Genomic DNA, 18617 nt, shown 5'->3' with positions numbered 1-18617 from the left:
CTGTATAAGCTTTTTTGTGAAAAAGTTGGAAAAAAAACTATTTTTCTTCTAAGAGATAGCAGTTGATCTTCTCTGTGTAATCCGCATTTGAGGTCAGCATTCCGCTTTCTGCTGAGCGAAAACACACCGCCGGTGGTATTTCCAAGCATTATTCCTGGTCCGTACACGAGACAACTCACAGTTTCAACGACATCTGCGTGAATGAATAAATAAAGATGAAAATAAATGTATTTAATAAATATATATGTATGTAAGTATGATATGTAAATAATAAAGAAAATAAAAAATCTTTGTAAATAATAAATCAAATAATAAAGAATAAATGCAAAAGTAAATAACGTGGAAAATGTCCCATTTTGTCATCTGACACTTCATTTAATTATCTAGAAAATAAGAATAAATAAGATTTGATAATTGCAGTGCGGAAACGTCTAGGCTCAAAAAAAGAAAGATTAAAAGATATATAGAGAGAAATTTTCTTTTAAAACCTGTATAACATCCTGCAAATACTTTTTATTTCTATGCGCATTTTTAACCTCGAAAAAAACACGGTCACGAATCATTCCTCAAAACTCAATCATTTCACTTTTCTTAACAACTATTATACTAGTTCTTTGACAAATTGTTTCACAGGATATCCACTCACTAAGTGACTGAGTGTTACTCAGTTCCGAAAAAACCACGAAATCGCTCCTCTGTGCCATCCAGCAGTTGGGAAAGCAAAGCGTATTACTATTAATATAATATAATATATTATATTATATTATAATATATTATAACGGTAGTTAATTAATTGTGTTTAATTTGAGTGTTGTGATCCGAAACACAATTGATTTGATCGATATTCTTAAGCAAAAGAGATATAGAAATAAGAAATCTATGAAGAAAAAAACTAGAGAGGAAGGAAGGGATAGAACAGAAGGACAAAATAGTCATAGAAGAAATATAAAAAAAGAAATGCAAAAATAAACAGAGTACGCTTTGATTCAAATGATAACGTTAGACTTCGCTGAATTGATTTTTAAAACTGGAAACGAAACAATTCGAAAAGTGTGATTGTTTGAATTTGTTGTTGTTGTTGTTGTTGTTGTTTTCTTTTCAACTTCGGGAATTCTGCACTTTATCGGCACTTTTCTCAGCAGAAACACATCCTGTTTGGCATTAATTCGCATTCATCCCCGGGTTTAATGTCGCTTTGTTGTCGGCAGTGGCAACCCAGTGCAATACATATTTCCTTGCATGCCTCTTAACCTCAATGAGTGAAGTTGAACTACACAGAATGGAAGGATGCACAACCTTGGTTACCGGCGCTAAGTACACAAATGGTAGAAGGCCATCGGATGCGAGACTATTGCCCTTCTAAGGGCTCACATAGACACTACTATTTCTCCGCATGGACAGTACATTAGCCTACATACTTAGAAGATAAAATTTTTCTGGATTTCTGTAAGTGGACAGCGATGAACAGAAGAGCAAAGGTTGATAACAGAGCCAATTTTAACATCATATGTGGAATTTATTTTATTCTTGATGCTGGAATTTCTGTTGCTTATTCGTATTCATCCGTGCCTCATCCTTTTGGAACGCCATTGAGTGTAATAAATAAATAAATAAATAAATAAGTAAATAAATACCCATAAAATAAAAACCCGAGCCAGGAAAAAATAAAAGTAATAAAACCCGTAATAAAGTAATAGAAAATAAAAGAATAATAAAATAATAAAAGCCAAGGAAAAAAACCAAAAAAAGACCAGTTTCTCATTGATTTTCCCGAGGAACTGATAGAAGGGCCGTTTTGATTCGTATCAGAGCACATAGATATTTATGGATGCAATTGCAGTTACTTCACATCTTGGTAAGATAAATGGGAACGGTTGTTACCGATCCGGAAAGGAAATTGAATCGAATGGAGTTTTTAGATGACTGAATATTTCCAGTCGTTCTTTGCTTCCAGAAAAAAAAACTGAAGTAGAATACGTTACTTATAGCGTTGTTTTTGTACTTGCTAAACATTGATGAAAAAGTACTGGGAAAACACACAATCACGGTCAATCTCACGAAGAAGAAAGTTCTTCTACGAGGAAGTCATCCAGGAAGAAAAAAAATCCAGTGATTTAGTTGCCTTATTTCGGTTTTAGCCGTCATTACACATCCAATCCAATGCTATCGATTTTTTTAGGAGTTGATTTCTTTACCTATAGTGTTATCGCAATGTGAAAATTCTCTACTAGTACTAGCAGCATAAACACAGCCCGTGGCTCTTACACAGTCTTTAAGAAAGAGGTCCCGTGAGAAGAAAATTTACAAGAAGAAGAAGAAAAAGAAAACAAGAAAAAGAAACATAGTGTAATATTCGAAAAATGCAATATAAGTTTTAAAAAAACAAACATATTTCTTCCACAATGGTGCCTGTGATCATCGACAGAGATGAATGGTAAGGGTCCCATCACTACACCTCTTCATTAATAAAGAAAGATCAATACCAATCTTGGCTACAGCTCGAGTAATTCAATCAAAAGCTACGTATTCAACATTCAAGATCCAGGGATAGTCGAAAATGAGCTCTACTTGGAAAGTATTCTGTTCAAAACAACTACATGTTACTTATTTATCAATGACCTCATCCAGCAATTGCTAGAATTCTTTCGAGGATCAATCTTTTCCTCAAGACGATGCTCGAAAAATAAAATCCCTTCTTTTCTTTTCTTTTCTTTTCTTTTTATTTTTTGGAATATATTCGCCATGTATAAGTAGCAGTCTCTTACAATCAAATCACAAACAGGAAATTGAAAGAAAAATTCCAAGCAGATAAGACCTAGTACGGTCCCAATTCCGCAAAAATTTTTCCTCATGAAACGTTCATATCGGACCCATGTACGAGGTGAAACCGAGGTCAGCGAAGAGGTAGGCAAACAAACATTTCTCATTTCCCGTACGAGTACGTTTCAGGTAACAATAAAAGAGTTTCAAACTTTTCGACGTCGAAAAAAAGACCCTTTAGGGATGTTCCTCAAAAGTGATCGCACCACTAGAGGAAAGTGAAGATCGCATTTCCTCATCATATCGCTGTTTTTTTTTATTCCTATGAAGTACTGGAACGAAGAAAAATGTAACCTTTTCAATGCTAAAAAATTTGAAAAGAACCCGTGAACAAAATAATCAGAGCGGGTATCATTTTTACGGTGTTAACGGATGGACTCTGAAAATATTTACTAAATGATTCTAATGATTTATTGGGCATCTTCTAAGCAAGAATGTTATGCTAAGACCACATTTTTTTTATTAGTAATTTTTTCTAGGACTGAGTATCTCTAAGGACAATTTTATGCTCCTTACCACGAAAGTCAATGATTCAATGGTTCTATTTAATTCGTACGGGGACTCTAACGCATTACATAGTTTAAACTTTTCACTTTTTTTACTTTTTACTATTTTACTTTTTACTTTTTTTTGCCTCTCTCTTCTATTCAGTCAATTTCTACTTTTGTCATATTTTTCAAACATTTCGAGTTGACGCACCTAATGTTACCGTGGTTTTCTTTCTTTTCAAAACATGAATAAACTACTGTCATAATCATTTAAATCGTTTTTTTTTGCGTAGAAAAAAAAGCATGTGTAATATGTTTCAGGAGTGATTGATTGAGGTGATCTTGTAAGAATAAAAGCATACAATACAACATCACAGTGTATGGTAACACAATTTCGTAGACTTCGTAGAATTCCATTTCACTTTTATGAGTAGGATTTTATTTTTTTTTTTTGAACAAGTCTATCATGATAGTTTCCCTGAATAATTTAAACTTGAATAACACGAGATGAAATAGGATTTCCGAATGAGGAAAACTAGTATTTTCTACATGTTTGTTTGTTTATTTATTTTTTCTTTGCTTTTCATCGGGACCACAAAGTCCCCAACGCAACATGGAACATCCGGATCCCGCACAGAGCGCTCGAGTTATGTCGCAACCAAATTATGTGCATTTGAAAAACACTTTTTTTTTCATCCATGTTTAGGTCATATCTAAAACAAATACAAACAAATAAACAATAACAGCAAATAAAACAAATATTCCTCGCTGAGTGATAAGTCTTGAGGCATTGAAACTCTTCATCTCACTCATAATTAATTCTTCTCCTCACTCTCAATCAATAATTTTTATCAATTAATCGATCAATTCTCAATTCATAATTTCCAAGGTTAATAGGCGGAAAACATGCGTTACGTCTGCCTTTACTAAACGAAGTAGCGAGCAAAGAAAATGGCACAAATTCCGTCGACTCAGACCCTCACAATGAAAACATTTCTCACAATCCGTTTGCTTTCTTACTTCCATGACACATGTGGTATCCTGACAGGTAGAGATGTACTCAGCAGTTGTTAGCGATAGCGCTCAAACAAAAATCTCTGATCCGAGCTAATCTTTTATTGTTCATTTTTTGACCTAGAGTCTTTCAGCAACTCGTCATGACAGACTGTTAGAGACATTCATTTCAACCAGCGTCACTATTGATTTTCTGTTATTTATTTTATTTTCTTTATTTTTTTATTTTCTTTTTTTATGTTTTATCTACACGAATCACTGGTTTTATATCACTATTTCTAAATTCTAAATTTCTATTGAAGACCCCAAATATTTTTTAGAAATTTGAAAAATTTGAGTTCTGAAGCTCTTCTTAGGATGCAGTAAAATATAAAAACTACCCTTCGTAAAACTCTTCAGTGTTATCAAGGTCCAAAATAGGATAGTGCGTCCAGACATTGGAAACACAAATTTTTCGAAGTTATATAAATTACAAGTGAATAACTATTTCCTAATATTAGTTATGAGTGGGTTGCGCAGTCGGTAAGAGGGACAGCACGATCGATCAATCGGAGGTTCGAAACCGGCCTGGTGCCAACCAAGGCCTTCATCCATCCTGGGTCGATAAATTCGTACAGAACTTGTCTGGGAGGATAAAAATATTGGCATAATTCATCAGCTGACCCCCGCAATCATTATAGAAGGCTAGTCCCACTCATGACTAATATTCGGAAATAGTTATTCACTTGTAATTAATATAAGTTAGAAAAATTTGTGTTTCCAATGTCTGGACGCACTATCCTATTTTGGACCTTAATAACACTGAAGAGTTTTACGAAAGGTAGTTTTTATATTTTACTGCATCCTCAAACGATCCTGAATTGCATTCAAACGGGTTGGCGAATCCCAAGTGGAGAGACTTTATCCTTATTCGTTAGACTTTTTATATCATCATTATACTATATTAAATAATGTTATTCCTAAGTTATCGTTATTATTCAATTAATTATTGAATTACATACAATTTTTATAATTTCCTCTTACCTCTTACCTCAATATTCTTCTCAAACCAATCAACAACGACGATGTTTGATCTCTGAGAAGAACATAAATTCGCACACATTTGTACCATCCAGTATGACGAGGTTTGCGCCTGGAAGGTGTTGTTTGCAAAAAAATCACATTGACTATTTACCAACAGAATAGAAATTTATCTAGCTAGGACCAGTGGGAGCACAAAGGCCATGTACACGTTCTACAAAAAGTCGCGGGTGTAACGCCTCATTCATTTCGTAGTGAAGCCTCGATGTACCTCTCCTTTGTACGTTATGACCTTCACCGTTGAGGAATCTGGCTTACTTTCGTGCAGAAACCTAAGAACCGCTACACTACCTAGACCCACATTCTCTTTTTTGGATCCCCATACACCTGCTCTTCAATTGGTGTCTTCACGGCCACGCCCATCAGCAACATCCTCATTCGTTGACACTTCCCCAGAGGGGCGTGGCGATTGAAGACTATTAAAGTGGTCATCATCCATAGTTAGTAAAGGTACGGTGAATAGTGTGATGCGCTTCCACTTTGCTATATTTGTACTCGTCGCTACAGTATCCGCGTGGGGTGTCACTTCACCGCCCGTGCTTGATAATGGTGTTACTGGTATGTGTCTAGAAATATTTCTTTGGTATTTCACGATGATTTCAATACATGTACGCAATATAAGGGTTGCCTGAGGTCAATTGTATGGAGGATCGAGTGCGGTTGACTTTCAAGACACAACGACCATTCCAAGGAAGAATTTTTGTGAAAGGCATGGTCGATAAAGTGAGCTTTGTACAGTACACCTTTGAAGATTACGGTAATGTCATTTAAATTCTATGGATATCAGGACTCGTGTGTGAATAGCTACCTCAGCAATACCAATACGGAAGTATCATTCGATTTGGAAAATGGCGCATGTAATATGCGGAGGACCAGGATGGTACATGGATTTTTTTACGTTTTTTTTCTCTAATTAATATAACATAACGTAAATTTCTAAAAAAAAAACCTAGACATTTAAAACTTTCTAATTTTCTCGTAGAAGCATCGTAAATGATGATAACTCGTAAGACATGCTTATAATGGTTCGAAATCTAACTTTTGGCAAAATGAATGTAAAATTGTGAACAACTTTAGAAAAAAAAACTTACTACTGCATAAACTGCAAAAGAAGTGAATACTGTGTAATGTGAGGTAAATTTCCCTCCTCCTCCTTTTTCATCTAATCATCCAAATCAGCCATTCATCACTTTTCCCATTGTTTTTTAATTCGAATTCATTTATCATTTCTAAAACGTTAGCATTGGTATTTCTTTAAAGTGCGAATACAAGTAAATGTACCGAACGACATTTCCGACTACGCATAGATTTGGGAATTTCCTGGAAAATTTTTCTAGATTCTACAAATCTTTGATTTTTTGCTGTATTTATAGGATCATGTCTTTCCTTCTTGATGACCACGCAATCTTTGAAAGCACAAATTGAATGTGGCTGAGAGACCTCGCTTAATTGTTGCGTTTATGAGAAGGACATCTTTTATTCAAATCCGAAAGCGAAAAATTTTGCGAAGCAGACCTTTAAGGGCTGTGTATCGCGAAACTAATGATGTTCGGATCTCTGAGGGTAAATATAGAGTGCGGGATGTAGATTACGGAATATTCCCCCTATCGTCCTGGAAAGTGGCGTGGGAACAGCGTTTCTTCCTACGAAGCACGTTAGAACGCGCTTCCTTGTACATGCTCCGATTTCCGTCTATTCTATTGGTCGATCTATTGGTTTTACTTGAATAGGCTGCAGAGCGGACTTCATTGATTTCTAGTCGCTCGCACGTGAACGCGGCGCGTTCTCATGTACTTTGTTGGAACAAACGCCGTTCCCAAGACGTTTCCTAGAACGATTACGGGGGATTCGGTGGGACCATGTTCATACTCGTAATCAACATCCTGAACTCTATATTTGCCAGCAGAGATTTTAACACCGTCAATTTCATGAAATGCAGTCTTTCATCATTTTACCCAAAATTCTTGAGGAGCATGAAACGTCTTCTTACCTTTCATTGTTTTCTGCACCATTTCATACGATTATTTCATTCATTTCATTTTCATTTTCATAAACTACGATTTCATTTTACGATTATTAGGAATGAAATTGTATAAACCACAACAAATATACGAAATATCTCTGCAGGACCGTTTTTTTTTTCTCGCTTTGACTTATTAAAAGAAAGAGATAGGTGCTCGATGTCCTCGTTTTGAGACCAAAAATCATTCTGTGTAGGCGTGTAGGTGTAACTCATAGCGGTGAACTCAAAACGGCAACGTTAAGAGGTCAGTAAACTAATAGTAATACTTGTAATAAACTAAAATCACATTTGAAAAACAATGATACGAACACCGATAGCTGGTCAGCGCAGGTACGAGCTCAGATTCGAGAAGGGAGCACGGCCTTGAATCGCTCCACTCTCAAGTATGCATTTCCCTCGCATTCGCAATGACCCTAAAAACGTTTGAGGATTCTCTCTCTCGATCGCATATGACCCTTATAGCGTTCACAATCACGACTGAATAGAGAAAAAAGTGAGGTGAATGCAAGTGATTTTCAGTTGAAACATTTGAAAAGAAACTAATGAATCACCTGCAACATACAATCATACAGTAAATCAATCGATTTCCAGCTGGGACCAGAGCAACGAGGAGTGGAACAATCTATCACTATTATTATTTCCTTCCATTCAACATTCATCACCAAAGTGGATAAAGCCTATCGATGCACATGCTTCTATATGGAAGCTGATAAGGTCGTCACCAGCAGATTCGATGTCAGGTAAGTGATGAGCATGAGGTGTACGGTATCTTTAGCGATTTTTTTCAAAAAAAAATTATTTTGTACAACCGGCTATTTTGATGCGCAATACTGACCCTTTCTCTGTTTGACACACTCTCAATTTTCTCGTCTTTAATCAAAACGCATAACACGTGTATGGTTAAACTCATCCGGTCATGTCTGATGTAACGTGAGGTTTTCAAGTCAGGAAGCACAAATTAATTGAATGTTTGTAGAGGATTCTGACCAACCCTCGTTACATCCACGTGGTGTCAACGCTGATTTTCCTTGAGTTACACGTAATCGCCGCTGTATCACGGCGAGATAAAATTCTTTCAATAATTCTTCAAGATTATTTTTTTGTGTGACAACCCCAACTACAAAGTGTTCTTTTCATGGATGGTTAAATAAACGTTAGAAGTACTATCGCAGTAGTACTAGGAACTTAAAACAAACAGAATATTAGAGTCGGATCAGAACCACCTACCTAAATCATAGCGTAGCTGTGTGGACGGCTCTGCTCGAAGCGACGCTGCGAAGCTACGATGGGCCAAAACGGCACGAAGCACGGTTCAGTTGCGTAAGTGGCTGCGATCGCAGCGGCGCGGTGAAGGTAGGCGGTTGGAATCGACGTGGGACCACAGCGATGGATACTGTTGGTAAGAGTCCCCACTCGATTCTAACCGCTACGCTCCACCGCGCCGCTTCGAGCGCAACCGCTTGCGCAACTGCACCGTGCTTCATGTCGTTTTGAACCTACTATAGTGGCTAAAATTAAGTTGGGACCACTTGGTCAGCAGAGATCAGAGGAGCTACTCAGTATCTCATCTCGATCACCCAAGCATTAGCTACATTGAGTCGTTTAGAGCACAGTCATATAGCGACGTAAAACTTCGCGCAGGGCTTACGCAATTCCAACAGGCTTCAGATCGTTTGCAGCCAACTATACCCCTGGGTATAGTCGGAAGCCTATATGACCTTTCTCGAGTAGGATTTTTTTTTTTTTGGAAGAGTGTGTCTTGTGTTTTACAGTGCTTTTTTCTAAGGAATTTCAAAAGGTTAAAAAAGACAAAAATAAAAGCAAAATCTGTGATAGTTTACATGGTAGATTTCTTTCTAATCACTAAAAGTTCCCCAATTCTATGCCATCCATAGTTCAAAGATTCACCATGGGAGGATTTTCCGAGTATTACCTACCATATCCAGATAAAAGATCATTAAATTTTACATATTTGGACGGTTTCAGTGCGCTGCCAACAACGGATCTGATCGATACGGCTAGAATGCCCTTATGTACCTATTCGGTCCGTCGAGAGTCCATCACTGGACCGATCGTACAATTCGCACAAGTCGGCGAACCAGTGTTTCACGTATGGCAGTGTGAGAGCGGTGAGTTCGTTCCTGAGTCGAAATGCAAAAGTTCGCCAACCGCCAAGGTTCTATTTCTAGACATGTTCTCAATGTTGGTGCACAGTTGTTTTGTCGATGACAGCAATGGCCAGGATCGGAAGCCTTTCCTCGATGAGCACGGGTAAGCGCCCACGTTAAAGACATCACCCCACGAATCTGAGGTGGTACGGATTTCAGGTGTAGTATTCGTATACGGGATGGGAGACTACGGAAAGGGGGGTGATTCCGTCCGTTTCTTCCTAATTGCCGTAAAAAACGGCTCGGAAGATGCGGCGCTGCACAAGACTGGCGCGCTCCAGTCGAACTCCGTGTACAAAATAGTGCGCCAAAACGCCTGAAGCCATATCTTCCGGGCCGTTTTTTACGGCAATTAGGAAGAAATGGACGGAATCACCCCCCTTTCCGTAGTCTCCCATCCCGTATACGAGTACTACACCTGAAATCCGTACCACCTCAGATTCGTGGGGTGATGCCTTTAAATATAGTCTTTGGTGGTAAAATATTGCATAGTAGCAATGTTTCGTTAGTCATATTGATCACTTTGACTCACGTTGCTTGTTTACTTGTTCGGCACTGCGCCAATAATACTTAAATTTGTCCCACTCGCGTCCCAGAGTCACCCAGTGAATTCTCCTTTCGCGCGGGACACGAAGAGCATCCGATTGAAGGACTTTGCGGGGAAGTCCGATCATGGGGTCAGCAGTCATCCCGTATTGCGTTTAATATCGATATAAATTATTGATATAGTTGGGTCAAAACGACATGAAGCACGGACACTTGCGTAAGAGGCTGCGCTCGAAGCGGCGCGGTGAAGCGTAGCGGTTGGAACCAAGATGGGACCATCGCGAACTGCAGCTACGAATGATGCTAGCAGCAGTCTCCTTCTCGATCCTAACTGTTACGCTCACCCGCAGCGCTTCGAGCGCAGCCACTTACGCAACCGCACGTCGCAGTTTCACGTCGTTTTGACTCTTTTGTAGTATCCTTGTGCAGTAATTTCTAGACTAAAGATCATATGGTACTGTAGAAGCGTTTAATGGAAGTGAACGTTTAATAAGAAAAGCTGCGTTAGGTATGTCGCTCTTATTGAACGGTCTTTGAGACTTAATCACGGGAATTTAATTTTTTTTTCTTTATTGACTTTTGAAAGGAAGTAAAAGTTCATAAGAACTCGCACAGCTATGCGTATGGTAATACGTCTCATATTTTAGATGCGCTATTGATCCAGTCATTGTACCTGATTTGACCTACAACAAAGAGAACAATCTTGCATTTGCACAAGTGAATGTGTTCAAATTTGCCGACAAGGTAAGCGAACAGCTGCGGAAGCACCGCAATAGTGATTTGAATGTTATCACTTTGGAATTGCATTGCCTTTCAGATCACGACGTACTTTCAATGCGCAGTTAGCACATGCATGATCTCTGAAGGGATGTGTGAAGGAAAAACGGTATCTTTTAGATTTGAGATCAAATTATTTTCATAATATGATAAGAAATTCTAACAAATAGGATAATGATCCTTATTGTTTTAATTTTGCATAATTTCAATCGTATTGTTGTGTTTCAGCCACCCAGATGTGGACCAGTCACCCAACATTTCCGTCTTGTTCGATCAACATCAGAAATACATAACAGCACACGTTCTTCATGGGTCCATCTGGACAACACAATGGATTTGTCGGCTCAGAAAATTACCGTCCTCGATTTGGAAGAGACACCATCCGGCGAAGTGAACTTTTAGTTATAATGAGCGTGTTGTGGCAGAAGTATAGTAGCGTCAAAACGGCATGAAGCACGGTGCAGTTGCGTAAGCTGCTGCGTTGAAGCGGAGCGGTAGTTTGGAGCGAAGGAGGACCTTTGCTAGCATCATTCCTGCAGTTTGCTATGGTCCCAGCTCGATTCCACCGCGCCGCTTTGAGCGCAGCCGCTTACGCAACTGCACTGAGCTTCATGTCGCTTTAACTCGACTATAAATGGAACATATAGAACACTACCTTAGTCAAGGAATTATCTTCGGATTTCATTTCAGGACGTCAACCCACAACCAGCACGTCTTCAGCTTAATCCTGCCATAATCCGTGGATTACATAGTGAAGCAGTGTGCGTAAGTTCACATACTGCCGCCATCCTCACCACCATGGGAACCGGGTCAACACTGATAGCTGCTATTTTTACATTATTCTTGTTGATGAGATATAAGAAGGAGAAGACACTCGATAAGGCTCAAATCCATTGATATTAATCATGTTAAACGTTGTACTATGTAGGTAATCCTCACTATCTTCAATGCGAATATCTCATGGCAGCCTTGGTAAACTGGTAGACAACATTCCACATCATGTTTCTTTCTGCAGCATGTTATCATCTTTTCCTAACTGTTTGCCCTTAGCACCAAAGCTTTTGCTGGATGCTGATGTTGTTTTTCCTGCTTGCACTGCCGTTGGCCACGACTATGATCTTGAATCGCTAGAGCAGATTACTTCAGATATTGTCCTCACCTGCAAAATAAAGTCCCATTTGTCCGAAATTCGGATCAGAAACCCAAAAAAATTGGATACTTCTATAGGAGAATGTTATCAAGATTTTTAAATTCTTACAAAATTAGGCAGCCAAACAGCTCTGTGTAGAAGCAACTGACCTCACACGTCAATGGTCACTCTATGGATTTCCAGCGGAAAAAAGAAAACAAGAATGAAACACGAAGTGAGATGCGTAGTGCAACTACACAAGTTAGACCAATGCATTTCGGGATCGCCTGTATTAAAATGCTCCAGTATCGATTGAAATGTGCCTAGACTGTAAATTATGGTCAGAGGGTCAGGTACCAGCGCCAGCTCTTTGGCACCTAGGAACGTATCAGCAAAAGCTTCGGCTAACCTTCGAGAACTTGTCAACAAATGTTCACTTCTTCTCTACATTACACCACATATGATCCAATGTGTATACATGCACTCAAACGCTTTACCTCTAAGAATTTCACATGGTTAGGTTACGATCAATTTGTAGCATTTGGTAAATATGAACTTTTTCTATGGAAGTAGAGATTGTGGTGATAGTCAGTTCCAGGTAGCAGAACGTCTCCTTCTTCACAGATATGTATGAAATATGTGATTCCACCACTTAGCCATTCCATGCTCAAGCTATTTCGACATCATATACTAAGTGAAAAGTGAGCGTATGCCTCTAGACTAGCCATCAGCTCAGGACAGCCAATTTCCTAGCAATTCACACCAAAGTGTTTTTTTCAAAACAAAAATCTTGGCTATTTTCACAACCTCAAATTTGCCGCACATAGCTTAAAGGCAGCGCATCATGAGATTTTCGATGTTTGAATCTTTCGCAGACAAAACAGAGTTCGGGGTGTGGATTACGAGCGTACACGTGGCGATGCCCAATTTCTGCTAAAAGAGCCAAAGCTAGAGCAACAAGGACGGCACGTTCTGGCGTATCTCATAGGTGCTAAGGCCATTTCTCGCACCATTTTCAGGAAGAAAAGAGGAGACTGGCTGTGGCCATGCCTCGAACACTAATACCCCAAACCCAAATGTCCACGGGAGATGCAAGCATCGAAAATATTGTGGTACGCAGCCTTTATGACGAAACTGACGATATTGTTCTCCAAGCAAATGGTTAACAGTAGAGGTGTGGTTAACAACTAGGCGCGAGTTCACTCTCAATTCCCCCTAAATCCAGAAAAAGGTCTTTTGGTAGCACCCATATCTCCAATGGCGCAACTATTTCCGGTTAGTAGAACGATGGCAATCCGCAATGCCCCTCCAGATTAGTAGCTGGAGGAATTTCTGCTGTTTCTTTGAATTGGATGCTACTGCTCGAGTGACAACTTTTATCTGTGAGGAAGATGAGGACGAACAAAGCTGCCTTTATGTATTAACAGCGAGAAATGAGCGTAATCACGCTCACATTCGTAGACTACACCCATCTATCTTTCAGTGGATAGATCATTACACTTTCAATTTCGTGATACGCTGCTGTTAGGAGAGCTAATAAACATTACTTTCTTACAACCGAGTGTAATGAACGCTAGTAGTTTGATTTGATATTGCAACTTAGTGCATACTGCGAAAACTTCTACAGTAGTTCATATCACCAACTGTTAACAATTTTTCACTTCCTCAGCATTTATTCATCTGCACTACACATGTGTAACTTCTAATTTTTCAACGTCTATTGAAGAATTGAGAAAAAAAAATTAAGAGTTTCCTAGCCACAAAACAACCATACAAACAATAGTCAGAGAGGCAGCCTTTAATAATTACTTTATCTCTCGTAATCTATAACAAGAACTCAACACTACGCTTTAATACAGCACCTATGCCTTAAACGTGGCCAAGAAATTCGTAACCACCTCCTTCAACTTAGCATCGGTCGCAGGTGTGATCTGTCCCTCTGTGTGGATGGTTTTCAGCAACTCTTGTTGTGTTGAGCGAATGTGAGCAAGGAACTCCTTCTCAAATCTAGTGATCACAGATGGGTCAACCTTATCGAGATGTCCTTTAACTCCAGCGTAGATAACGGCAACCTAAAAAAAAGAAATAAATGGGGTACAGGACACTGTTCTTCAATGACGCAAAGATCAGGCAAGTAAGAAACCGGAACCATACCTGCTCTTCAATAGCCATTGGTACGTACTGCCCTTGTTTGAGAAGCTCAGTTAGACGGACTCCTCGGTTCAACAACTGTTGGGTGGCAGCATCGAGATCGGAACCGAATTGCGCGAATGCAGCGACCTTAAACATTATTAGGGAAAGTAAGTGCGAATAGATGCCCGCCATAAAAAAATAAGTTCAAGATAAGTTCTAAGCAACATGTTTATAAATGTACAAGATTTCCAGAACTAAAACTGATTATGAGAAGTTGCAGACAACCTTTTTTTAGGTTGCTACCTCTCAAAAAGATTTTTTCTAAATGTTCATATTGAATACCATAAAACCTACGAAAATGTGATGGATAATGTGAGAACCTCACAAAATATTTGTTCTGAGAATGAAGATAAAATAATCTATAACAAGCAAAGAAATAGCTCACCTCACGATATTGGGCGAGCTCGAGCTTCATAGATCCGGCCACTTGCTTCATAGCTTTGGTCTGCGCTGCAGAACCTACACGAGACACAGAGAGACCGACGTTAATAGCTGGTCGGACTCCTTTGTAGAACAACTCAGTCTCCAGGAAGATCTGTCCATCAGTAATAGAAATCACATTTGTGGGGATGTACGCGGACACATCACCAGCTTGAGTTTCGATTACAGGGAGAGCAGTTAGGGATCCACCACCAAGAGAATCATTCATCTTAGCGGCACGTTCGAGAAGACGAGAGTGGAGGTAGAAGACATCACCAGGGTAAGCCTCACGACCAGGAGGACGACGAAGAAGCAGCGACATCTGACGGTAAGCGACAGCCTGTTTGGAAAGATCGTCATAGATGATGAGTGCATGCTTGCCGTTGTCACGGAAGAACTCTCCCATGGCACAACCAGAATAGGGAGCCAAAAATTGAAGTGGAGCGGCATCAGAAGCGGTAGCAGACACGACGATGGTATACTTCATAGCTCCGGAATCAGTGAGACGCTTGACAATCTGAGCAACGGTAGATCTCTTCTGACCAATGGCGACGTATATACAGTACAGCTTCTTCTTCTCGTCAGTACCGCTGTTGAATCGAGCTTGGTTGATGATAGTATCGATTGCAATAGCAGTCTTTCTAAAAACGAAAATATGATTTAATACATAGCTAAAAATAATGATTTAATGATAAAAAAAAATGCTTCAAGCCACGATTTTTAGAAGAAGTAAGTCAGGGAATACCTCGAACTTTCAGTTGATAAATTTAGTTCAGAATAGTCCAAAATCTTTTGAAAAAAACATCACCGGTATCATCACCTATGAAATAAGTAGTGGAATAAGTAAGTTAGGAAATTATTCTCGAAATAAGTTGTGCAACTCTTTTCTTTGTTTAAGTTCTTAATGAGTCAAGACGTGGCAAAGAGACAGGGGAGATTTCGCACAACAAAATGTGATGTTGGCAAAAATGTCTGGGTCAAAATAATGATCAAGGTAAGATGTTTATATGAAAGATCATGGAGAAGCAGTTGTGCTCAGGCTGCAATTAATGCTGCAGAGACAAATATGAAATGTGAAAATGTTTTTCTGACTTTACATGATCACAATCGAAACATCGCCAGCAGGGAAAAAAAATGCTCTAGTGATTAGTAGGCGACTGTACATTAGAGATTTTAATAGAGAGCATCGCGCAATTTCTATAAGTTGTTGACTAAATCTAGAAAACCAGATTTAGCATTCTAGATTTGCTAATGAAGTTAGCAGTTATTATTGCGTTAGCATTTACACGTTTGAATCAACCATATTCCTCAATTGGCTAGAATTTGAGAGAAATAAAGATGAAACAGCTAAAAAGATTTCCGTGAAAATAAAACATCGGAATATAGTGGATGCAATGTCAACTTCAATACTTCAACAGCAAAGTAGTAAAATCGTCAGCAGTTGAGTTGCAGCTTTCCAAGACGATGCAAAATGAAGTGAAAATGTTTCGTATTTCTAAACAGTGTATTCTGAATCATTAAGTATATTCAAATGCAAAGCGATAGTTTGGACAAATTCTTAGATTGTTTCCTCAATACGGTACCCGGGAATTTCTGAAAAAAAAACTTCTCCACATGAGTAATAATTGCTACAAGTGTTTTGTGCCACGTTTCTGCTCGTTATAAGTAAATAATCAATGGAGTGTGGGAGCGTCACGTAAACTATCACTAAGCATTGATTATAAGGGATAGGTTTCAAAAATCTTAAACAATTTCCTAACCCAGTCTGACGATCACCGATGATCAGTTCACGCTGTCCACGACCGATTGGCACAAGTGAGTCGACGGCCTTCACACCAGTAAGCATAGGTTCACGTACAGACAAGCGAGGGATAATGCCGGGGGCTTTGACTTCCACACGTGAGCGAGTTTTGCAGTTGATGGGTCCCTTTCCATCGATGGGAGTTCCCAGTGCATCAACTACACGTCCAAGAAGTGCTTCACCAACAGGGACGTCGACAATGGCTCCGGTTCGCTTTACAATGTCTCCTTCACGAATGACTTTGTCGTTACCGAACACGACAACTCCAACATTGTCGGGCTCCAAGTTGAGAGCCATTCCCTTGAAAGGACGGATACTTTTAAAAAAATAAATTGGATAAAAAAGCCACTAAGGAAGAAATGTTGTACCTTGATTCCAGAGTCGAACTCAACCATTTCCTCTGCTTGGATGTTTTTCAAACCGTAAACACGGGCGATACCGTCTCCGATGGAAAGCACCTAAGAACATAAATTAACTTATATAAAATGAAAACAACATGCAAAAGAGAACAGAATTAACCAAAACTAGTGGTATCTAGTCGGAAAACTATGAAAAACGCTTACTTTTCCGGTCTCCTCGAGTTTAATTCCGCCTTCCTGACCAAGGATGCGTTCCTCAAGAATCTTTGAGACCTCTGATCCACCAACAGCCATACTGCGGGCAGTGGTGGCAATTCCTGCATTCTGGGACACCTTAATGTTAACGTTAACCTTAACGTTAATGAACCTTTGAAAATTCAACACGATATCTAGACAGAGCGTTTATTGACTCTACAGTGTCCAAGGATTTCTTCACCCTGAAGTTTATGGAAGTTCCTGATCGAAATGTATGATTGTTTTCTAGAAACAAATCTCACACTCCTTTTGGTGAAATTCTAGACATTAATTCAACAGGAATTCCAAAATGCTTAAGAAAAATTCGTTATTTTGGAGATGCTGAGATGCAAAATTACGTAACCATCCTTATCTTTAGCGCAGAATCTCGCAGCTACGTCCAAAAAACCAACATTAGCAACACAAAGGCACCAAAAAACACGTTCTAATGTAAATAATAGATGGAATGTACGTAAAAACACGTCCCCAGCTCCATGGAAGTTGCACAAGCCCAACATAAATCAATCATATCGTCATGCTCACCTTAACAGTGTTGCTGAGAGCAGAAACTAGCCTCTTGGACATCATTTTCCTGTAGGCGGTGGCTGGGAAGAGCCTTCAAGCAGTACAGGGACGAATTTTTGAGCAAGATGCCTCGTACGCCTAGACAGGTTGGGAATCGTTCGACGCGCGGTACAGAGACGGCTGATTACTGTATATTGTGTCAATTCGCGGTGGGACATGTTGTCCCCGTAGAGCAGGAGCTATTCCACATGAATTTTGGTTGGTTTTAACTGATTTTTAATTATTGTTTCTTTTTACGTCTTTAACATAACATCATTTCAATTCCCTGCTTAGATTTTTTTATTCCATTCATAATTTTGATGGAGACTTCGTTGATTTTAGTGTTTGAGCTTCTTACCGAGTGTTTCATAGCATGTTGTGTTGCTCTTCCTTCAAATCCATAGGGGAACTACGATCTCTTGCTGATTTTATTGCTGCGACAGTTACGTCGACCAAGACAATCTTCAGATGTGAATGAAGTTGAGGGCCCTTTTTGTTGTACTCTTGCGAATTTGAGATGAAACTTGAATTGAGATTTTGGTGAAGGAAAAATCGAATAAATAATAATCACATGGGACTTCAGTGCAATCCTTCAGAAGAAGAATTCGTCTGCAGTTACTGAATTTGAAAGTGCCTCGACGAAACTGAAGCTGTTTCTGAACGTTCACGTTTAAATATTTGTAGTGCGAAAATATTTCGTTCCAGCTTTCTTTCCATTGTATATCTGATTTGTGGATGAGATTCCAAGATGCCTTGAAACCTCTGAAAATCCACTGAAACTGCTCACAAAAAGATAAAGGGTGTAACTTTGGAGATAAATAGGTATAGAATATATATATATATATATATATATATATATAGATAGATAAAAAAGTGGTTGTGGTGGAGACGCTTTGGGTTTGGAATAGTTCAACAAGGTCGGGGCACAATGAAAATTAGAAAAATATTGAGCATACTCTGTTTCTGAGGAGGACCATGCGTTACGCCAGACGCATCGCGCT

General features: G+C 39.1%; 2 protein-coding genes across 3 annotated transcripts; one reads left to right on the top strand and one right to left on the bottom strand.

Annotated features, from left to right (window-relative positions):
• Window positions 1-5869: 5869 nt before the first annotated feature.
• Window positions 5870-13211, top strand: RB195_007279 (uncharacterized protein; the record flags this gene model as incomplete). Of its 2 annotated transcripts, XM_064180830.1 has the most annotated exons (11): window positions 5870-5960; window positions 6025-6125; window positions 6190-6282; window positions 8017-8165; window positions 9412-9554; window positions 9615-9696; window positions 10787-10883; window positions 10957-11025; window positions 11145-11306; window positions 11607-11681; window positions 13065-13211. In XM_064180830.1, 11 exons carry the CDS (start codon window positions 5870-5872, stop codon window positions 13209-13211), a joined length of 1209 nt encoding a protein of 402 aa, XP_064037670.1. The 2 variants fall into 2 exon arrangements, with proteins under 2 accessions (XP_064037670.1, XP_013301434.2); XM_013445980.2 differs by lacking the exon at window positions 13065-13211 and having other exon boundaries at window positions 11607-11813.
• Window positions 13212-13907: 696 nt separating this feature from the next.
• On the bottom strand, window positions 13908-17640 carry RB195_007278 (uncharacterized protein; the record flags this gene model as incomplete). Its single annotated transcript, XM_013445981.2, has 7 exons — window positions 13908-14117; window positions 14200-14325; window positions 14624-15299; window positions 16419-16759; window positions 16828-16917; window positions 17023-17151; window positions 17596-17640. The coding sequence occupies 7 exons, from the start codon at window positions 17638-17640 to the stop codon at window positions 13908-13910; spliced, it is 1617 nt and encodes a 538-aa protein (XP_013301435.2).
• Window positions 17641-18617: the final 977 nt, after the last annotated feature.

This window comes from Necator americanus, chromosome I (assembly GCF_031761385.1).
Source record: "Necator americanus strain Aroian chromosome I, whole genome shotgun sequence".
In the NCBI taxonomy this organism is placed as follows: Eukaryota; Metazoa; Nematoda; class Chromadorea; order Rhabditida; family Ancylostomatidae; genus Necator; species Necator americanus.
The sequence above is the reverse complement of the archived record's forward strand: the minus strand, read 5'-3'. Positions and strand labels throughout refer to the sequence as shown.